Source organism: Mercenaria mercenaria, chromosome 13 (genome assembly GCF_021730395.1).
Source record: "Mercenaria mercenaria strain notata chromosome 13, MADL_Memer_1, whole genome shotgun sequence".
Taxonomy (NCBI): Eukaryota; Metazoa; Mollusca; class Bivalvia; order Venerida; family Veneridae; genus Mercenaria; species Mercenaria mercenaria.
In genome coordinates, this window is record NC_069373.1 from 3707854 (window position 1) to 3732685 (window position 24832).

General features: G+C 36.1%; 1 protein-coding gene across 1 annotated transcript in view; it reads right to left on the reverse strand.

The window, feature by feature from the left end:
* LOC128547640 (uncharacterized) overlaps positions 1-24832 on the reverse strand; it is a 65540-nt gene that overhangs the window by 9059 nt on the left and 31649 nt on the right. Inside the window, exons 2-4 of the mRNA XM_053520683.1 lie at positions 6209-9432; positions 5789-5938; positions 2908-3021 (exon numbers count right to left, since the gene is read on the reverse strand). Coding sequence (XP_053376658.1) covers positions 2908-3021; positions 5789-5938; positions 6209-9403 — 3459 coding nt within the window. The 5' untranslated portion in view covers positions 9404-9432. The remainder of the gene's footprint in view (positions 1-2907; positions 3022-5788; positions 5939-6208; positions 9433-24832) is intronic.

Sequence of the window (24832 nt, forward strand, 5' to 3'; positions counted from 1 at the left end):
ATGACGTAATTTTAACACTGGTTTGCAAATTGTTTTGAACATTACGAATCAGCGACTACGATCACATTGGATCACTCTAAAATCTCGCATGCACATGTTTACAATTGCCTCCGTGTATGATTAAACGGTTAATTGTTTGCAGATTGTGACAGTAGGTGTAAGATAAGTAATGCCTCAGGCGTGAATTTTTCGATGAACAAGAGGTTTACAGACAACTATCAAAATTATGTTTGAAGATTAGATAATCGATTTCCGGGCTACCTGATATGGAGTTTCAAGTATTTTAATGCAAAATGTGTGAAAACACGCCGGGAAAGTTTTACACAGGTCTTGTTAAAAACTTAATGATGACAGTTACAGAAATGTGTTGTTAAATATATTTTAATGAAAAACAGCATTTATTTTATTTTTTTACACGAGCTCTTAATTTTACATTTTACACAAAAATAATTTAAGATTCCTCGTCCCGATACTGGCTATTAGCTATGCCCGAGTCACTGGTATTTACTCCCCTTGAATTCAGTAAGTCTTCAATATAGAGGTACACACGGTAAACAAAGATCGATTTTTCTTAATTTTTGAGTCGGGGGATATGTTTGGTCTTTTTCTATCCCCATTATATAGGACGCATCGGTCCTTCGAGACCAGAATCTCGTAAAAAAATGTGCGTCTTATATTCGTAGGATGACGGTAGTCTAATCATGGTGAACATTTTTGTGTAGAAAAAAATCCTTCAATGCAGTTCAAACTAATGGAGCAGAAACAAATTTTTACTTGACCTTGAACAGTGACCTTGACCTTTAACTGACAAGCATAGATCATGACATGTTGTCTCATCAAGGGGAACATTTGTGTGTAGCATTAAGATAATCCATCAATGTATATAAAAGTTATGGAGCAGAAACAATTTTTACTTGATCTTCAATATCAACCTTGACCTTTGACCTACAAGCCTAGTCATGTACTTGCATAATCTACATATTGCCCTTTATACAGTACAAAGTTTTATGAACCTAGCTTGAATACTTTTCGAGTTATCATAAGATCCAGATTTGCAGACGGATGGACAGCACAGGCATTCCTACAGTCCCCTCCCTCATTACAAGTTTTCCACATGATACATTTTTTTTTTTTTTTTTTAATTTAAGGTTGCACCGACACATGATAGTTCATATGGCGACTTTCCAGCTTTAATGGTGGAGGAAGACCCCAGGTGCCCCTCTGTGCATTATTTCATCATGAGCGGGCACCTGGTTAGAACCACTGACCTTCCATAAGCCAGCTGGATGGCTTCCTCAAATGAAGAATTTGACGCCTCGAGTGAGGCTCGAACCCACATCGATGAGGGGCAAGTGATCTGCTACTAAATATATACAGGCAGGTATTGTGTATGTGAGTGTTCAGGTGGGGTGGGGGTTTGGGGGGGGGGGGGGGGGGGCAGATGTGGGGTAAGACATTGGAGGAATGATGTGATATGACAATATCAAACAAGATTTTTTGAAGATTCCACCACATAAATATGGGGTAAATTGACCAAACCTAATGGCAATGCCTTTTGATGAAACATGATAATTTGTTCAATCTTCATAAAGGGTCACCCAAGAAACTAAGTTTGTGTAAAATTATTTTGAAATTGGACCTGCTGTTTCTGACAAAAACATTTTATAATTTTCCAATATATACATGTAGGGAAAAAATGGCCACACCCACTTGCGGTAATTTTTGACGAATCGCAATAATTTGAACAATCTTGGCTGAGGGTCACACAAGGACCGTTTACGTAAAATTATTTCAAAATTGAGCTAGCAGTTTCATACAAGGTTTTTTTTAAAGTTTCCATTTTAGGGAAAACTGACCATGCCCCCTGGCGGCCATGTTTTTTGAGGAATCGGAATAGTTTGAACAATCTAGATAGATTATCACAAAAGAACCATTTACGTGAATTGATTTCAAAATCGGACCAGCAGTTTAACACAAGATCTATATACATGTAGGGAAAAAGAGACCACATATCCCCTAGTTGCTATGTTTTTGACAAATCATAACAATTTTTACTCTCTTGGAAGAAGGTTACACAAGGACCATTTGTGTTAAATTATTTCAAAATCGGGCCAGCAGTTTCATACAAGAAGAATTTTAAAGTTTCCCCTATGATACATATTAAGGGGAAAGTGACCACACCCCCTAGCGGCCATGTTTTTTGACAAATCTTAATAATTTGAACCAACGTGGTAGAGGATCACACAAAGATCATTTGTGTGATATTATTTTAAAATCAGACCAGAAGTTTAAGAGATGTCATTTAAAGATTTTTCTATTTTAAGCCCTGGCGGCCCCTATGTGCTTTGTTTGTTTTTGGGTTTAACACTGTTTTACAACAGTATTTCAGTCATGTAATGGCAGGCAGTTAACCTAACCAGTGTTCCTTGATTCTGTACCAGTACAAACCTGTTCTCTGAAAGTAACTGCCAACTTCCCCTTATGAATTACCAGAGGTGGAGGATGTATGCCCCTATGTGCAACCAAGAAGAACCCTTTAAACAAACTTCCACCAAATGGCTTCAGAGATGTTGTTTAAAGGAAAGTGTGGCCAGACACTGGTCAGTGAGCTATCACAATAGCTTGACCTGAGAACTTTGTGCTCAAGTGAGCTAACAAGGAGTTCAATTTACAATTCAATCAACTTGCGAATTTATATAGCTAAACAGCTTGGGCACTTTCAACAATGTATTTTTTCATATGACTGACATGTTTAACGAATTTATTAGAAATTTTCATCTGATTCTCCTTCCAATTACATGCCAAATCTTGTTCTGAATGCAGACAATGACTGCATACTGTATACAGTCACCTACAGTAGAATTGTAATACAGTGTCACAGACTTGGTCCACATCCAAAACAATTACCTCTAGAGCTCTATCAATACCAATCTGCAGGTGTCTCTGCATGTGCCATTTTTTCTTCAATTTGCATCTAGTCACAAAGGTGTTTTGAAATGACTCCACACAAGATGTCTTCACCTAAACAATAAACGTTATAGGCATAGAGTCAACACTGCATACTGGTTACAACATCCCTATATAGCAAGTACCTCTGTACTGAAATAGGTATTTCCTATTTCACTTTATAACTAGCCTACATAGCAAATACACCTATACAAAGGGAGGTATTTCCTTTCTCAGTTTGCAGCAGTCCTACAGAGCAAGTTCCTCCATATAAAGTTAGGTATTTTCCATATAAAGTTAGGTATTTTCTGTCTCAGTTTGGTACAGCCCTACTGAGCAAGTACCTCCATCTAAAGTACTCCATACAAAGTGAGGTATTTCCTGTTTCAGTTTGCAACAGCCCCACAAAGCAAGTACTCTATATAAAGTTGGGTATTTTCTGTCTCAGTTTACCACAGCCCTACAGAATGAGTACTCCATACAAAGTTTGGTATTTCCTGTCTCAGTTTACAACAGCCCTACAGAGAGAGTACCTCCATACAATGTTAGGTATTTCCTGTCTCAATTTACCGCAGCCCTACAGAGAGTACCTCCATACAAAGTTAGGTATTTCCAGTCTCACTTTACAACAACCCTACAGAGCAAGTACCTCCATACAAAGTTAGGTATTTCCTGTCTCAGTTTACCACAACCCTACAGAGCAAGTACTATGTACAAAGTTAGGTATTTCCTGTCTAAGTTTACAACAGCCCTATAGAGAGAGTACCTCCATACAATGTTAGGTATTTCCTGTCTCAATTTACCACAGCCCTACAGAGAGTACCTCCATACAAAGTTAGGTATTTCCAGTCTCACTTTACAACAACCCTACAGAGCAAGTACCTTCATACAAAGTTAGGTATTTCCTGTCTCAATTTACCACAGCCCTACAGAGAGTACCTCCATACAAAGTTAGGTATTTCCAGTCTCACTTTACAACAACCCTACAGAGCAAGTACCTCCATATAAAGTGAGGAATTTCCTGTCTCAGTTTATAACAATCCTACAGTCTGTTTGTTTGGGTTAAACACTGTATTTCAACAGTATTTCAGTTGTGGAATGGCAGACAATTAACCTAACCAGTGTTCCTAGATTTTGTACCAGTTCAAATCTGTTTTCACATGCAAGTAACTGCCAACTTTCTAACATAAATCAGAGTTGGAGGACTGTATTGATAAATAACTTGCAAAGTCTCATAGTAACTCAAATTGCTCTTTTAACAACCTTAATACATTTCATGGTCAAAGGTTTACATGATTTCAAGGTTTGTTACAACTTTCTATGTTACATTCTAAAAGTACTTAGATAACTATTTTCCTAAAATAAGACTTCACACATATCAAAATATTTTTTCTTGAAAACTATTTATGAGCTAATATCCCACCACTTGCATGAACTAAAATTTCCAGTTGGTGATTTTTGTTCAGTATTACAGTGTCTGGTATTTTTAAGGACATCATTACACTAACTTAAAAAATAGTCTTAAAATGTACATAAACCACTTAAGTATTAAACATAAACTGCAAAATCATTTGATTTCGTGGGCATGAATTCCGTGGTTTTGGTCAAAATGGGAATTTCTTAGGGACATGAATTCGTGAATTTAAACTTTTGAACATAAAATGAATTGAAATTTTACTTGGTCGTCAGGATTAAATTTCGTGGAATGACTCAACCACGAAATCCAACAAAATTAGTCCCCCATGAATATAAATGATTTCACAGTAAATGTTTTCATGTAGGTAAAACAACCCACAATGGCCAAAGACTACTGCTCAACTGTTAAATACAGTGTAAAGTTAGCCTTGTTTACAAAGACATGGTTAGGAAAGCCAAAGAGATGGTATTGTCTTTATTCACAGTCTAAGGTAGTTCTGCATATTTGGATCAATTTTTTTCTACAATGTAAAATTTAATTAGACTGTGATTTTTTCATACTTCAGAATGAACTTGAAAATTTCAATAAATAAAATAGATAGGTCGTGTTTGATTTTTTGCTAGAAGGATTTGAAAAAATTGGACCTCACAAAAGTTTTCATAATTGCATCTATGAGAATTTGACATTTTTGATATAATTTTCACAACGTAGATTTTAATGAAACTACTATAGGTTGTAAATAAACATTATTGTCTATAATGTGGTGAAATAAAATATATAGGTCTGTTGCTTGTTTTTGAGATATTTGCCTATCATTAAAGAGATCCGCACATTACACGCTGATTTTAGGACATTATTTAGAATTATTAAACCTGTCAAATGTTTTGATATCATATTTCATCCTTAGAAAGACTGTAACATTGCCACTTTTATAAATTTATGCACAGGTTGCCATTAATTCATAAAACAATTTTCATTTCCTTAAACCCAGTCCATGCTTTATTCCTCATTATTCAGATAAATAATGTTACATTATTACTTCTGGTTTATCAAATGTGTAGAATTACTTTAACCTTTACCATGCTAAATTTCTAAAATGGACTGGTCCATCTTTCATTTCAATACCAATACCATTTATCATTTGAAGGGGTTTTCACTGAAAATTTACTGACTGAATAGCGAACAGTGCAGCCATGATCAGACTGCACGGATGTGCAGGCTGATCTTGGTCTGCACTGGTCGCAAAGGCAGAATCACTTGCCGCCAGCAGGCTAAGGGTTAAAATAAACTGAGAATGGTTAATTTGGCACTAAATCTAGCAGTCTTTAAGAGGTAGTTGGTCTCTGTTCACAGGCATAAACATCTTTAGCACAAGTATGTTTGTATTTATGAATATAATAATAATAATTGATAAGGTGAAAATACCAGTGAGATTTGTCTATCAGAAAACCAGTACAGCCATATGAATCCTGTCTTAGTTGACTTTTTAACCATGTCACCATTAATAACCAATGCTGGCCACCATACATTTCCGGAGAACTTTCCCCACACTACACTGCCAACCATAAAGTCACTCTGCAAAAAATAGAGATATACTTTTTAAATGCATCTTCATTTCGAATTTTAAAATGAAGAATTTCAATAGAAACATCCATGGCTACAAGTTAAGTTTATTAAGATAGAAAGCTAGAGATATAAATAATATATACTACTGCAGAAGTATTTATGAATATAAATGTGTATAAAAAAGACTGAAATTGTCTGTTCATAAACTTCAAGTGCAAGACTATTCCAGAAAATATATGAGTGGAAGAAGAAAAAATGTTCCATAAAAATCCATCTCACCTGTTTCAACTTTTCTTGCTGTACACTTTTCTTAGAACAACCTGCAGTACTCTTATTAATTTTCTTAAATTTCTTATCCTTGACTAGTTTCCTAAAACCATTCGGATTCTCCTTCCTACAGTTTTTTATTCTCATGGTTTTGTTTCCATTTTGTGTACAACAATCATCGTCTGTCATGGTCTCTTTTCCATTTTCTGTATCATATATCTCTACTGTCATGGTTTTGTTTCCATTTTCTATATCACAATCCTCTTTTCTCACAATTTTGTTTCTACTTTCTATACCACAATCTTCATCTCTTATTGTTTTGTTTCTATCTTCTTTACCACAATCCTCCTGTCTCATGGTTTTGTCTCCATTTTCAATCCCACAATCTTCACTTCTCATGACCTGGTTTCTACTTTCTATATCATAACCTTCTCTCATGGTTTCATTTCTATCTCCTTTACCACAATTAATCGTCGCATTACTACCTTGCCCAAATGTATGCCTGTTGATGTTTTTACCTTTGACTACCTCAGTAACAGTAACATTCATTTTACTGCAGTCACTGGAATTCTCCTTCATACCTTTACAATCTCCTGGATATTTGTCATTAGAGTTAAGTTTAATTTCTGATTTATAAGGTTTATTTTCTTTTTCAACAATTCTAATGTCATCATCAACAACTGTGCTATCTGGTTCAGCCATTTCTGCTTTACCATTCCCACATGTAGGGCTCAAATGTTCTTTGATTTCAAACACAACATCTCTTTCAATTTCACAACTCATACTATTGTCATTTTTTTCACAAACAATATCTAGACATTTATCTGCAGCCAATTCATTTCCAGACATTCTAGGGAACAGTAATGAAGCTGTCCAAGTTTTGGTACCACCTGTATTCTCTCCGTCTCTTCCAGACATTAAATGATCAGAAAATCTACCAATCTTCTCTCTAGCTCCAAAGTCACCTGGTAATAATTTAAAATTTTCTTCAAGAACTTCATGATCAGACTCATCAGATTCTTTAACAAAAACATCAATTTTAACAAATCCCTTTCCTTGCTGAGCTGTGTCAAGTTCTTGTTCAGAGGTAACCATTACATCAGGACTATATCCACTTTCTTTTGATACTTTTCCATTTATTTTTCCAAACATAATTCCCGACGATATACCTACATTTTTGTTCCTTACTTTGGAAGGCCGAATACTTCTATTTACTTTTATAACAGGGAAAATATTATCCATAGTTGTCTGTTGTGAATTACTATTCTTAAACTTTGGTTCTTGTACACTTTCAAGAAGTTCAGTTTCTTCGTCAACAACAGTGGAAAGAAGTTTACTGCTCGCTTTATTTAATCCAGTCCCAAGGCTAACAGAGTTCTCACCACTTTCAACTTTTCCATTGGTTTTATCTTGAGAGTCAAAGATTTTTGACTGGTTATTCTCCACATTTTCATCATTCCTTGTTAACATCTGGTACTCTTCTTCACTTTTCAATGGAGAAAAATTACTCTCAGCAGAAGAGAAACCTAACAGGCTGATCTTTTCACTGCATGTAACACTTTCCTCTCCACTTACAAAAATGTCTTCCTCTGAATCCTTGCTGCAATAAGATTTCAGATCCTGTAAACTACAAGGGGTTAAATCTGGACTTGAAAAGTCTAGTTCAAAGGGATTTTGGATCAGTAAATCATCAAAGGGATTTTGGATCAGTAAATCATCAGAAATGTTATCAGAAATATCTCCAGTGACACCTGGGTCAAACATGTTGTATTTATTGCACATTGTGCCACGTCCTCGATTCTGATCTATGTTCAACTTGATAGAGTCTCCAATTAAAGTTGCTCTCCCTTCTTCATCAGCAATGTCCATCTGAATCTTATTACTGCAGATATTTGTTTCACCAGTATCCATAGTCTTGCACTTTTCATCTTTTAATGTATCTGTATTTTTATAAATCTTTTCATTTCCATTGTTTACATTGTTTCTCAAGACTCTTTCATCCTGCCTATTACTTTCAGAACTAAGGTTACCAGTTTTAGTCGCAAAGTAATCAAATTTTGCACTTTTCCTCAGACTGTGACCATTTAGGCTTTCATTTCCATCACACTGCTCAGAAAAAGATTTAGTTTTTCTATGCCTTTTCCTGGTAGCAATACCATCTGACAGTGTGTGGTTTTCTTTACCTTTTAAAGTATTCTCTTTATCCTCCAACTGTCTTACTAGACACTGATTTTGCTGTCCATTTGATTGAAATGTGTCTCCTTTGTCAGAATCACTTATTTCAAAATCAGAGTTTAAGCTAGGTACATATTTCGTATTTCCCTTCTGGTTTTTCCTTCCTTGAATGGCTTCAAGTTTAGTCTTTACTGCTGTATCAGTTCCAAAAGTATCAATTTTGGTTTCTAAGTAATCCACCGGAGGCTTTTTCCTCAATGAGTAAGCATAGCCTTGGTTACAGCAGTTCATCAATGTATTTGTGCAACCATTACTGCTTTCACTGGAAGGAAAAATTTTGAGGTTTTTGTTTGCAGGAAGATGTTGGTTGTCTCTATTCTCACCAGTTTTACCATGTAATACATCAAACAAACTTTCATTTTCAGCACTAGAGTTTTCTATATCTGGCAAAGATTCTGTTTCTGCAAAATCATTAAATGATCGTGAAGAATTCTCTGTAGTTATATTCTGCAGTTTATCTCCGTCTAACTCCATACAAGTTGTCAGATCACTAACTCCAAATATTTTCTGAAAATTGCTTTTTCCCACTGACTGGTCAACTAGTGAACAATCTTTTTTTTGGTGAGCCCTACCTGAATTCACCAAATTTTCTGCCTCACTAAACTCACACTGCATGCTGCTTACAATCTTTCTATCATTTCTGGTTGTACTAACACTACTATTTTCAAGTAAATTATCTGTCAAATAATGCTTACTGCCTGTACTTTCTCCATTTTCCATCTCTGTATTTTCACCCTCCATACTTTCTATCCTTTTACTGTCTCTACTATTCCTACTAAGAAAAGGGTCAATACTTCTTGCCATCTTTTTCCTCCGAGGACAACTTTGATGGATCACCTTAAATTTCCCTTTACCCTTTGTTGGGTAGTAGTCAACTGCCTTTCTTTTTCTCAGTTTTCTTGGTCTTTCAGATAGTGAGGTGTCAGTGGAATCTGAAGATACCGTAACATCTGATGAACTTGACTGGCTCATCCTCTGGCTGTTTGTATTTTCTTCTAGACCTGCAACATAACAGCAGTATTATATATATGTAAGTAATAATTCCAAACAGATCTACCACCTATCAATGACAAGCCGCTATTGTTGCACGACCCACTAACAGATCTACCACCTATCAATGACACGCCGCTATTGTTGCACGACCCACTAACAGATCTACCACCTATCAATGACATGCCCCTATTGTTGCACGACCCACTATGTCATGTGACCTCCAGCAATAACTTCTTCTGGCTGATAAAAACCATAACAGATGGTTAAAAATATTTGAAACTTTCGTAGACTTCAGCTCAGACTTTGGAAATATTACCAAACAGTAAGGAAGTTATAAACAAATGCAGACCAAGGGAATTATTAAGTTACCAGGAGGAAACCGTTTTATGTCTCAAGGTCACTGAGATCTTGACCTTTGACCTACTGTCCCTTAAAACAATAGCGGTCATATACAGTCTACAGGTAATCATCCTGTAAGGTTTGAAGAGTGTTACTGAGCAGAAACCATATTCAGTCTCTAAAGAGTTTACCGTGACCTTGATATACTGACCAAAAAAAAAAAACAATAGGTGTAATCTTTTGACCACAGGCAATCCTATGAAGTATGACAACTGCAGGCAAACGCATTCAGTATTCTTCAGCTATTGACCAGAAATGGTTTTCATTGTGAAGACAATGAGGAAAACAACATACCTCTCTTCTTCAAAGGTGGTATAATAAATACCCTCTTCTGTGAAAGAAGCGTCATATCTATAGCCATATTTTGCTTCCAATTTCTTTTATAATTGTCAAGGCTGACCTTATCAAAATCAGAACTATGAAGACCTATATAACTTCACTAACTTGTTAACAGCAGTGACATTTAGGACAAAACTCCTTGAACAACATTTGTTCAAGGCTAGCAACTAGTCTCAATACTCCAGCAAGGCTAGCAACCAGTCTCAATACTCCAGCAAGGCTAACAACCAGTCTCAATACTCCAGCATCTGATTGGCTGTTTCTGAGCTCAACTTTCAAACTGACCAATGGCAAAGCAGCATACCAAGCTTTGTCTCCAATCCAAGTTTTATAACATTGGAAGCTGCTATTTAGGGCCTAAACAGAGGTGACTTTTTTACAATATATTCATTTTGAGATTGAAAAATAAACTCATTAAAATCTCTTTTTTTAATGATTGGAGCAGTCTAAGGGTGTTTTGGAAGGTCTTTAAAACAGCTATCTGCATCCATTGGTTAATGAGAAGAACTTGTTCAAAGGTATTTATATATACAGCTCTAGTGGCCGGAATTTCGACTAGTTTGGAAGAGGATCTTGCATTAATAATGCTACAGACCATGTTTGGTGAAGATCCATCAAGCCTTTCAAGATAAGACTTCCTTTTTTTAGCTTTAGTGGCCCCTGAAAGATGCAGGTTACCCCCAATCGAACAAGTACTCAGGTCCTTATAATGATGCTACAGACCAAGTTTAGTGAAGACCCATTAGGCAGTTCCTGAGAAAAAGTTGTATTTCTATTTTTAGCTCTAGCAGCCCCTACAAGGGGCAAGCGCACCGCCCCCCCCCCCCCCCCCCCCACCAAAATTATGAGATGTTGCTATTGATTAAGTTTGATGTAAATCCATGCGGTTCATGAAAAGAAGTCATATAAGGGTATTTCAATTTTCAGTTCTAGCTGCCCCTTAAAGGGGCAAGCACCCCCACCCTCCCCCCTTGAACAAAATTGTGAGAGGACCTTACCATGATGCTACTGATTAAGTTTGATGAAAATCCATGAAGCGGTTCATGAAAAGAAGTCATATAAGGGTATTTCAATTTTCAGTTCTAGCTGCCCCTTAAAGGGGCCAAGTGCCCTCATTTGAACAAAACTTGGAGAAGTCCTTATAACAGTACTGCAGTCAAAGTTCGATAAAGATCTGTTGAGCAGTCCAGGAGAAAATGTTTGAAGGTATTTCTATTTTCAGCTCTTGTGGCCCCTAAAAGGTGTCAAGCACCCTCATTTGAACAAAATTGCGAGAGGACCATTAAATAATGTCAGGCCAAGTTTGATAAAGATCAAACAAGATAGTCTGAAAGACAGCTATATCCTCCGTCATCGTTATGGATAGTGAAAGGTATTGGGTGGAACCATTAAACAATCAAGTTGTGACCTTGACCTTAAGCTGGCAGGGGTGAATTTTGAATTCTACACATTGTCTTGATAAATGGAATATTACAGCCAAGTTTTGTGAAAATCCTTCAAGGGGTTTAGAAGATACAGAGCGGACATAAAATGGTAGGCTCAAACATTTGAAACTGAGTTGTGACCTTGACCTTAAGCCGACATGGCTGACTCGTGAGTTTTGGACATTGTCTTGATGAGGTGATCATTTGACCCAATTTTCATGAAAATCCTTCAAGGGGTATAGGAGATACAGAGCAGACACAAAAATGGAAGGCTCAAACATTTGACTAGACTTGTGACCTTGACCTTAAGCCAACATGGGGCACTCATAAGTTCTGAAAAACAGTAGACAGCTATAGCTTGTAAATAAAATAATCTTAAGACAATATTACTGCAATTAAGTTTTTAGACATGTCATGGCTACATTTTGTGAGAAAAAATACAGGAACTATAGGAGGCTTTTCAAAATACAGGATTTTCAAAAAAAAAAAATAAAGGAACCCTATATGGAACAATTCCCTAAATTCCTCACCTAGTGTGATCTATGTAGGCATATTCCTATAGAGATAATTAGTGCCATCCCATGTCAACCAAGTCATTCTTTAAAGGTAGTAATTCAGATTTTGGTCAACTAACAGATTTATTTGAAACTTAACAAACTGATCATTTACACTTATCTGTCTTCACTGAGTTCTTAATACATGTTAGAACTTTAATTTTCCTATCCCGGCTGCCTAACCGAGATTGCGTTATTTTAGCTAAGTATAAATCTAACAATAGCTGTCTCCATAGGATGACACATGCCCCCGATGGCACTTTGAATGAATAGTTATGGCCGATGTTAGAGTTTAGGACCTTTGACCTACGGAGCTGGGTCTTGCGCGAGACACATCGTCTTACTGTGTCACACATTCATGCATAGTTATTTTAAAATCCATGCATGAATGACAAAGATATGGACCCGACATGCCCATCAATGCACTATCATGAAAAATGATCTTTAACGTCTAAGTGTGACCTTGACCTTTGAGATACGGACCTGGGTCTTGCGCACGACACGTCGTCTTACTGTGGTACACATTTATGCCAAGTTATTTGAAAATCCATCCATCGATGACAAAGATATGGACCGGACACGCCCATCAATGCACTATCCTTTAACGTCTAAGTGTGACCTTGACCTTTGAGCTACGGACCTGGGTCTTGCGCAATGCACGTCGTCTTACTGTGGTACACATTCATGCCAAGTTATTTGAAAATCCATCCATCGATGACAAAGATATGGACCGGACACGCCCATCAATGCACTATCCTTTAACGTCTAAGTGTGACCTTGACCTTTGAGCTACGGACCTGGGTCTTGCGCACTGCACGTCGTCTTACTGTGGTACACATTCATGTCAAGTTATTTGAAAATCCATCCATCGATGACAAAGATATGGACCAGACACGAAAATTGTCGGTCTGACAGACCGACAGACTGACAGACTGACAGACAGACAGACGGTTCAAAAACTATATGCCTCCCTTTGGGGGCATAATAAAAACATTCTGCCTAAGGAATGATATGTATTAGAGTTCTCAAAGATTTGCATTGACAATTTATACTTTGAAATTTATTCTAGCACAAAACTGCTGTTATTGTCACTTTTCGGGGGTGTTTTTACAGGAGAAAAAACATGTGTTAACAGAGATTCTCGCTCTCACTTGCTGTTATAACACATTTTTATATATGCAAGTTTCATGGAAAAGCGTAAACCTATGACGGTCCCAAAATGAATAATTCAAAAGGAAATGACATCAACTTGAAAAAGCAACGTAGACTTTACCGCCCATTTCATGGCAATTTAATGACGTTGAGGGAAAATATATATTCATTTACCTGGTTTTTATGCATATTATGCTAGAATAGCGTTAGCGCATGTTCTTTTCGTGTTATAACATCTTCAGAATCCTTCGGGAATCGTTGGTACACTCATCCTAACTGGCTCGGGTACCAACCAATCTGTCGGGATTCTGCAGATGTCATAACACGAAAAAACATGCGTTATCCCTACAGTATTACCTCCCATTGTCTATCTTGGTTGCGCAACCAAGAAATATTGATCAAAGGCCTGAAGGGCCCGAGTCGGCTAATGATTGATGTACTGACAGTATAGTCTACCAGTTTCAGTTTGTTTTTAGTTTTTTTCCCCAACTAAAGAGAGATTTTGTTACAATAAATGAAATGAACATTCGGTCGATGCCTAGTAAAACTTTGATTGACATTATACAAGTATTTAAACCCAATATATTTCTCTAAAATTGAAGAGTGGTTCGCAGAAATAAAAATGTTGAAAGTACAAACTACAATTCGACAGCTGACACTAAGATACTGCCCATGACTTTATATATTTTCCAGTAAACATTTGCCTCTGGCATTGCCAAAAGAGGCAATTATCGGCTGGTATATATTCGCACATGATAAAATTTGAATATGACAATTTATAATATTAAAATTTTACAGCGCGGACTGCCACATACAATTTGTAACGGATGGACGAAAGAACTGATATTTTACAGATATTATGATAGGCCTGGCGATAGCCTTGTCATATGTTAGGTATTGTTCAATCATATTATAAGTGATGTCAATTTAAAGTATACTTACTTTTGCGTTTAGAGATACATGTATGTAAATGTTGCTGAGTGTCAATATATAGTGTAACCGATATTAATAAATGCAGTTCTTTTTTAGTTAAAACTATCATTTATTCTATTTCAGACTTGTTAACCCCTTAAAAATCATGTCTGTTATCCCGAAGTCCATCCACTTTCAATTATCCATTTTGATTCATGTAGACAGACAGGCCCAGACTGGGCAGAAAAAATGTTTGAGTCATTTTTACGTGGTCGGTAGCAGGGTGGGAGGGGAGGGGAGTTTCTTTCCGCTTTAAATTGCAGTCAGATTTTGAAATGGGCATTGCGGCAGGTGGTAAAAGGGCAAATGTATCAAACTGTAAACTGGCAATATGGGGGAAGGGTGTGGGAGGATACCCCCTCCTGCAAGAAGGGTTTGGGGTATTACCACAAGAAATTTTTGAATATGTAGACCCTTGATACAGCCTTTGGTGCGATTTTAACTGAAAATCTTCTGTTTCAATTTCTAAATATTACCTAGATTCTTTCTAGTATTACAATATCCAAAGTATGACTGTCACTTCATCTTTTTACTTTCAGATCATGCCTCAGGACTAGAATATGAGTCTGATATAGATTATATGTAGGTGTAATAAAAATAAATTCTAGAATCATTTCTGTTACAATAATATCTATCATGTATGTTACTTGAATGTTAAAATTTCATAACACAGCTCGATATTTACCCAAAATATATCCGGATACGATTACACTTTTCTCCAGTTTCAACAATATATTTTACAAATTGTGATGATACGAAGACATTTAGCAACAATTGGCAGTATCTGACACTGAAGTTTACGGTTAAATTACCTCTTATTTAAATCTTTGCATAAAAACGTTGTTTCGTTTCGTCAAAGCAGCCAAACATAGACGATCTACTTTCGATTTCAAAAACTACAAGAAAATACAATTTAATGTTTCGCCGATTTGTTTATTTCTCGAAAAATCAGAAATAAAATCATTTTTAATATCAGTAGTAACTAAACAAACCAGTAAGAGCTTCTTCTTCCGATAATTTATCCGTTTACTGACTGCAAAATTCAACCCACGCAAAGTCATAGAAGCGTTGTTATAAACAGGTCACGCGTGTTCGCCGACAAGTGTCCAGAATGTAGTTAGGATTCATCCGCGAAGTCTCGCAGAAGAATTAACGTACTGCACATATCTTATTCGGGTCATTTAAAATGAAGCTGTCATAATTAAATTTCATCGATGTGGTAAACTCTAAGAGACATTCAAATGCTTTCAGAGGTACCCACTCAATAAAATACTAGCAGTATGTTCTAGAACTATATTTTGTCTTTCGCTGGATGTTACGCAAGCTTTGTAAGTCTGCGCAATTCATAAAATGCACAGCACAATAAATTTGTTATTTACGCAATGATTTTAAAGATTATTTTTTGAAACGGACAGGGTAACAAATGGATAATTTGGCTAATAAGTTAATATGCAGTTTTTATTTGAATTTGTGAACATCATATTTGCTATTTTGTGACAAAAGGGCATAAAATTTGTCACCATAATCATATGCGCAAATGTATTACCAAATCCCGCAGAATCGTTATGCGTGTTTATGCTTAATGAGTTACCGCGGAAGAAAATACCTGGCTTTATTCGAGTATCGCACAATTACAAGTCATAAATATGACAGATTACATCGTATATTGGTCATAGCAAATAGGATTGATATAAATGAACTTCATTCGATCAATGAACTCTTTGAAATTAGAGACAATCTAATGGAACTACATCACTTCGCTGTGTTGTGAGGCCATTTAAGAATGAGAAAACTGCGATAGCAAGGACTCGTCAAACGCTTGACAGCGTTTAGCCGACTCAAAAATGAATTAATTCTGAAGCTACACACTGTTTTAAAACTTGCCTTTTGTTTCAGCTAGTAGAAATATCCCAATACCTATCAAATGTAAATGTAAAACTAGAAACTGTATTTATCAAAAGAAATAATTACACTTTAAACACACATATTAAAAGGAGATAACTACAAAATTTCATAACAAGAGCTGTCACAGAAGACAGCATGCTCGACTATTTAGATGCTGGATAGTGAAACTGGGCACATCTGAGGAGGCTGGAGCTGTCACTGGAGTGTTTCATGACTCCAATGCGGATGATGATATTGGACAATAGCTTGAGTCTGTGTCAAAAGTATTAAACGATAAGAGAGATAAAGATAAATTCTAAGCAAAAAGGGGGCATAATTCATGAAATATTGGTGCAAGAGTGATGCACCTTGTGTCATATGATGTCAGTGATGATGTCAAACAATTGTTTTAAGTTTGAATCAAATCCATTTAGTAATAACAGATAGAGTAAAAGTGCACCAAAACTTTAAAACCTGAAATTCGAAGTAAAAAGGGGGCATAATTCATGAAAAATTTGAGCCAGAGTTATGAACCTTGTGTCATATGATACAGGTGATGATGTGGAACAATTACTTTAAGTTTGAATCAAATCCACAGAGAAAGAGTGAAAGTGCACCAAAACTTTAACCTGAAATTTCAAGTAAAAAGGGGGCATAATTCATGAAATATTGGTGTGAGAGTTGTGGTCCTTGTACCATATGATGTGGGTGATGATCAGGAACAACTATTTGAAGTTTGAACACAAGCAAATTCAATGAATTGGTATCCCCCACCGAAAGGGTTTGTGGTCAGAAATGGCCAAAAAAATATATCCGGCAAAAGGTTAAGGATGTTACTAAGAAGCAAATAATTTCATTAGTCAAAATCAATTTAACAGAAAATGAATGCTATATTCATTTGGAAGTGGGTGGGGGGGGGGGGGGGGGGGGTACAAACAAAACTTCACAATCATGTTGATTATAAATATTTAAATATTGATGGAAAAATAAAATAAAAAGTTGGGAGGGGTTGGGGGAGGAATGCATGATCGGGGTGGTGGGCATGACTGAGTGGAGAGTGAGGTGGGGAAAAGGTACAACTTTGCAAGTTAATAAGATATTCATGTAAGGTTTGAAAAAAAAAAAAAGGAATGAATTTTTCTTTCTTTCTTTTTTTTTTTTTGAAGGATTTGGGGGGGGGGGGGGGGGGGGGGGGGAAGGAGTGTGACCAAGGCAAGGTGACATAGGTGGGGGTACACAACTTCACATGTTTATAAAAAATGTTCATGGAAAAGAATGAAAGAAGTTTAATGAAATTCTACCAATTGGTTGGTTTGTTATGTACAAATCTGTGGATTTTTAAACAATTAAAGGGCAATAACTCTAAAGGAAACTGAATAAAAAAAAAAAATAATTGACAGGCATCATCACAGTATGTTTGTTCATGATTATTTCAAGTTTTATGAAATTCTACCGGATAGTTACTGAGAAATGGCTGCAGACAGACATTTTTCATTCAATCAAGGGCAATAACTCTAAGGGAAATAAACCAATACAAAAAAAACTTGATGGGCAGTATGTTTGTTCATCTTTGTTTCAAATTTCTGTTAGTGATTTTTCTTTCATGCCAATCGACTTGGTAAATAATGACTGGTTTAGGCTCTTGAAAGAGACTCGTTGGATTCATACATTGAATACAGCCTGGCCTTATGGCATGAATGCTAAAATATTATTTTAGTCTTTCATTTTTTCACACAGATTCTTCCTAATGTATTTTTGCATATTAGTTAGTTTTTCTTGCCTGTATTAATATTATTTTTGCTTTGCAATTTTTGCAGGGAATAAGTATCTATTTTTGATCCTATACTATATGTGAATATTACGCCAAAATGGGTAACGTCTTTTGACGTCGTCATTGACGTCATACTTTCCTGTGACGTCATACTGTTTTGTTATTATACTCTGATTAAGTCCAATGGAAGAAACATGTTAGTTTTGAAGTAAAAAGTATATTTCTGGAGTTAGTTCTTCGCTTTATCTATTTCTTTCAAATTTCATGAAATTCTACCTGCTACTTACTGAGAAATGGCTGCAGACGAACATTTTTCAGTAAATAAAGGGCAATAACTCTAAGGGAAATTGACTTATCAAACAAGAGTGCCAGAATGTCACAATATATGCCCGTCACAGCAAATTTCTTTACTCTAGCACCTGTATTTGCAAATGGAATTTTAATTTTGTGGTTGTTTAGTAATCATTGTAAGTCATTTGTTTTTCTAAGTCCACAAAAAAACTCCTTACCAGGTAGAGATACATTAAAATACACCTAAAATTTGAAAGTAACATCTTTGTTGTACCACAGAAAAGTGGTCTTGTTTTTTCCCTACGGTCAATTATAGAAAAGTTACAATATAAGTTATTTATAGTAACAACTAAGGGAAGATAATCTTAAAAAAAAAAAAAAAAAATAAAAAAAAAAAATCCCCCCAAAAAATTGTAAGTCCACACAAAAATCTTTACCAGGTAGAGATTGGTCAAAATACACCTCATAATTGGATGTAGCATGCATGTTGTACTACAGAAAAGTGGTCTCGATTTTTCCCTACGACTAGTAGTGAAAAAGTTACAATATAAGCTATTTATAGTAACAACAAAGGGAAGTAATTCTAAAGAAGGGAACTGCGCATGACACTTCGTCTCATGATGGTGTATAATTGTGCCAAGTTACATCAAAATCCCTCCATGCATGAAAAAGAAATGCTTCGGACAAAGTCATTCTTGTATCTGACCTTTGGCCTCTAAGTGTGACCTTGACCTTTGACCTAGGGACCAGGTTCTTGCGCATGACACTCCGCCTCGTGGTGGTGAACATTTGTGCCAAGTTATATCAAAATCCCTCTATGCATGAAGAAGAAATGCTCCGGACAAGATTTTCATTCTTGTATCCGTTGACCTCTAAGTGTGACCTTGACCTTAGACCTAGGTACCTGGTTCCTGTGCATGACACTCCGCCTCGTGGTGGTAAACATTTGTGCCAAGTTATATCAAAATCCCTCCATGCATGAAGAAGATATGCTCCGGACAAAGTTTTCTTTCTTGTATCCTTTGACCTCTAAGTGTGACCTTGACCTTAGACCTAGGGATCTGGTTCTTGCGCATGACACTCCGTCTCATGATGATGAACAATTGTGCCAACTTTCATCAAAATCCCTCTATGCACGAAGAAGATATGCTCCGGACAAAGTCATTTTTGAATTTGACCTTTGACCTCTAAGTGTGACATTGACCTTAGACCTAGGGACCTGGTTTTTGCGCATGACACTCCGTCTCATGAATGTGAACAACTGTGCCAAGTTTCATCAAAATCCCTTCATGCATGTAGAAGATATGCTCCGGACAAAGTCTGTGGACGCCGCCCGCCCGCCAGGGGCGTTCCCATAATACGTCCCGTTTTTCAAACGGGCGTATAAAAAACACTTGACGGGCATCATCACAGTATGTTGGTTCATGTTTATTTCAAGTTTCATGAAATTCTACCAGCTAGTTACTGAGAAATGGCTGCGGACGCACAGACTGACAACGCCATTTCAATACCCTCCTCCCGATTTCATTGGCAGGGGATAACAAATACATCAAGTACTTACAGAGATAAGGAGAAAAAAGAGAAAGTGTACAAAAACTTTAACCAAGGTGGGGACGCAGAAGGACGCCGACACCAACGCCAGGGTGAGTAGGATAGCTCTCCATATACTTCGTATATTGTCGAGCTAAAAAGTAATAAAATAGACATTTCCAATAGGGATCTAACTCTATGTAATAGATCTTTATGTTCCTTAAATAAATCTCTAACAGAGCATAATTATGAAAATTGAAAAATGTCAGAAAATGTTGCTGAGTAATGTGACTGACCACCTTTAACAAATCAACAAAATAAAAAATTTCATGTGGCGGTCCTCAAGGGTCAATATTAGGGCCTCTTCTGTTTCTCTTGTTTATTAATGATCTACCACTTACAATTGGAAATACAGTGACATCTACTGAGCTCTACGCAAATGATACAACATTTTGTATAGAATCATAGAGATTTTTTAACAGTATCATCTCGAACTTTGTTTTTATAAAGCACAATTTACCAACAACGCTATTATTTTGGGAAAATCATCTATAAATAACATAAACAAAATGATAAGACTACAAAAACGAGCCTGTCACACTATTTTAGGTAACAAATTTCAAGATTTTGATCAAGCTTTGCAATTATTTAATATTCAAAGATTTGATATGTCCTTTTTTCCAGAAGGCATGTTTCATGTATAAAGTGCCAACTGGCTTACATCCTTCTTATATAAATGAAATGTTTCTGCAAAAGCCACAAACAAATAACACATCCTTAACCTTTACCCTGCTAAATTTCTAAAATGGACTGGTCCATCATTCAATTCTGGCAATACCATTTATTATTTGAAGGGGTGTTTGCTGAAAATTTACTGACTGAATAGCGAACAGTGCAGACCATGATCAGACTGCACGGATGTGCAGGCTAATCTTGGTCTGCACTTGTCGCAAAGGCAGAAAATTTCGCCACCAGCAGGCTAAAGGTTAACATTCCATTCTAATACAAACTTGAATTTTTATATATCAAAATTTATATACAAACTGTGAAATATTTAAAGGTAGTCTTTTATATTCAGGGCCAATTGTATGGAATTGTTTTAATATAAATCAAAACATCATCTTCATTGCCATGTTTGAAATTTATAAAAGTTATAAAATGGATCGATGGATGAATGGATTTTAATACGGAATTCCGTTAGGGCCATCGCCTTTGAATGTATTGATCTGAAACGCGATACTCGATAGTACGATGATGAAAACGCGAAATCACGAAACCACGATAACGAAAACGCGACAGCACGATGATGATAACGCGATACTACGATAACGAAAACGCGATAATACGATAGTACGATGATGATAACGCGATACACTACCGCGTTTTCATCATCGTACTGTCGCGTTTTCACCATCGTACTATCGTATTATCGCATTTTCGTTATTGTAGTATCGTGATTTCGCAATATCATTATCGTACTATCGCGTTATCACCATCGTACTGTCGCGTTATCATCATCGTACTGTCGCATTATCGTCATCGTACTGTCGCGTTATCACCATCGTACTGTCGCGTTATCACCATCGTACTATCGCCTTCCGGTGCCCATGCGCACAGAAGAATTTCCTCTCCAGTGTTCTGGTTTCTATTTATCTTGTTATTTAAGCTCTGTTGAAATTAAAAATGATTTCTATTGCTTGCTAATGGGTTGTAAAAAGTTTTTTCAGCTAAAACCAAATAATATTATGTACTTAGGCAAAAACTCTGCAGGTCAATCGGTTTGAGTTTTCTATATAGTATATGATAACAAGAAAAAAAGAATGTTATATTGTACCATGATCAGGGCGTTTTTTGTTTGTTTTTATTTTGGTCTGACATGAATATTTTCACAAATATGATGATGAATATTTTCACAAATATGATGGTTTATATTTCAACACTGAAAAGCAAATGCATGTCTTGTAAAGCTCAGGTCATTGATGTTGAATTCCGTAAGACGCATAACAACACTGAAATCGGAGCATCGCAAATATTCGAAGAATATTGTTTGCAGTTTTCATGGCACATAGTTTCTTTTAATGCATCAAAGTATGGCAATTTTCTGCAAAAATAAAATAAAAAGTAAAGCAGTTTACAACCAAAAGTGAGTTAACGCCCCCTTACTCAGACATTTTATTTATGATTTTACAGGAATGAGAAATGCAGTAAAATTATATCTGCACAGCATTCTGAACCTGTTCAACATCCAACACGCTTTGTCTCCCTAAATTCATTTTCTGTAAATGACTCTTAAACTGACGAAAGCTAAAAAAGCATGGAAAAATGTTAATTATTTTTTGCTTTTGACTAACTAGCAGCTGTAGCTATAGGAGGATCATCAATACAAATCAAGATTTTCACACACTAGCACCCGCGTTCGAATCTGCATATCGCCCTATCGCTAGAGCAGGAGCTGTAGTTCTAAAAGTATAACTTCTAATCTTCTCATTTTTAGCATGCACATGCGCACCGGAAGGCGATGGTGCGATAATGATAACGCGACAGTACGATGGTGATAACGCGACAATACGATGGTGATAACGCGACAGTACGATGATGATAATGCGACAGTACGATGGTGATAACGCGACAGTACGATGGTGATAACGCGATAGTACGATAATGATATTGCGAAATCACGATACTACGATAACGAAAACGCGATAATACGACAGTACGATGGTGAAAACGCGACAGTACGATGGTGAAAACGCGATAGTATATCGCATTATCATCATCGTACTATCGTATTATCGCGTTTTCGTTATCGTAGTATCGCGTTATCATCATCGTGTTGTCGCGTTTTCGTTATCGTAGTTTCGTGATTTCGCGTTTTCATCATCGTACTATCGAGTATCGCGTTTCAGATCAACACATACAAAGGCGACGGCCCTAACGGAATTCCGTATTTTAATGCTAACTACATTTCATTTTTTTTGTTTTATGCATATATAATTTCTTTGATTTCTGTTAAATATTATGATCAAAATTCTGTTCATTCTAGTCGTAAGAGGGCCTAATGGAAGATTAGCTTTGCTAAATGGCCGGGTTACCCTCTATAAGTAAAGAATTTACTTACTTACTTACTTACTTATTAATTAACATGACTTGAAAATATTTGGTAAAAGGTCATTGTATTTCTTTTTTCAGTAGTGATGAAATTGTGCAAGCATTTTCAAGAGAATTTCAAAATGTGCCTTGTAGCCATGTAATGACACCCAGTCGCCTGGCGGCCATGTCTTCTTAACAAATCACAAGGGATTTAATAGAGGGTCAACCAAGAAACTAAGAAACATTGCTGTGGAATTATTTTCAAATCAGTCCAGTGACAGGAGACTTTTGAAGTTTTCCATATAGCTTTAGTAGAAAGCTAGCCCTCTCGTTGGTATCTATTTCTTAATATATCAATATGGCTCGATGGAATTTAGTTGGGGGTCACCCAGGAACACCGCTGTGAAGAATATTATTTTAAAATTTGGTTTTTCTGAGGATACCCTAAATTTTAGGCCTCATTATAAGCGGATTGCACCTTTCTCTATGTAAGCTATGTAATTTATTTCAATATATTACATTATACTAAAAGAATGACAATATTAAACATTCAATCTCTGTATCAGTACCTTTAATAAACAATTAGTAATCAAATGGAAGTACTTAGCACACACTCTATCTCTATCTCTTAAATATTAGTAATTCCATTTTAATTTATAGCTATCTGTTTTTTTCTATTTTCTCTACTTTATCATAGCACATCATCAATATTTTCCTCACATGTGTATACATTAATTTCATATTTAGCACCACCGGGCATTTTGTGTTGATTCAGCTCCATCATTTTCGTATATAACTAATGACAATTATCACTCATTGTATGCTTTTCACTAATTGTTTGAGGAAACTTTTGATCTGTTTTATTTTTCTGCTTTCAGCTAAATCAGAATAAATCCTTATTTTGTAACAGTCTGTCACGGAATTTTATTCGTGGAAACTGATGTTTAGAACAAAACCTGGGCACTTCTGAAGTAAATTTTGTACACTTGTGAACACTTGATTTGAACAGTTAACAATGGATTCTGGATATTAAAGATTAGATTATAAAACTAGGATTCAGCATCTAAATAAGGAAAGTTACACAATTCAACAATAAAGCAAATACTTTTAATAGTATTACATTACACGGAATGTAAATACTGGATTCAAACCAGAAACTGGTTTAGCAACTATGAAAAGTGAATACCTCGACACCCTTACTCTTGCAAGTAGTATAATACTTGCAGCTGTAATTATTGTTGGAACTGCTGGAAACGTGCTGTCTTTAATCGTCTGGAGTAAAGGCAGAAAATCTAGAAAAGCCGCATGTTCAACGTATTTAAAACTTCTGGCTATTGCGGACCTGTTTGTACTGCTTGTTCCGGCACTGAAGTTTTTCCTGGACCTGTGTAAAATTCCACTTTCACACATGCACATCATCTTTTGCAAAGTTTTTGGATTTTCAGAACAATTTGGATCACAAATATCAGCCTGGTTAATTGTATGCCTTTCGTTTGAGAGGATGCTTAGTCTATGCTTCCCCTTGCATTTCCAAATAAAAGGTGCAAGAAAGCGTGCATACATCTGTGCAACAATCATAGTCGTCCTTGCCGCTGGTTTGAACAGTATGGAATTTGTTAATCGCATCATGTATAATTACAGTTATAACTTTACAGACGCAGATGGGCAAACAGAAATAAGAAGTAAAATAGTGTGCGTGACGGCACTAACTGAAGAATACGAGATAATGAACATGGTTTCTTTTATATGGTTTCTAGGCATTCTCCCATTTGCTTTTGTTACAACCTTCAACAGTATTACTGTGGCAAAAATTTTCATGATGCGTAAAATGCAAAGTGTTACAGTTCAACATCATAGCAATGCTGCATGCTTTACAAAACTGTGCATTGCAATCGGAATTCTCTATTGTGTTTCCACACTACCACTGACAATACATTCATTAAATCTTTACAAAATCATCAAAGTTATCAAATTCAACACAATTTCATATGTGGTTTTTCGA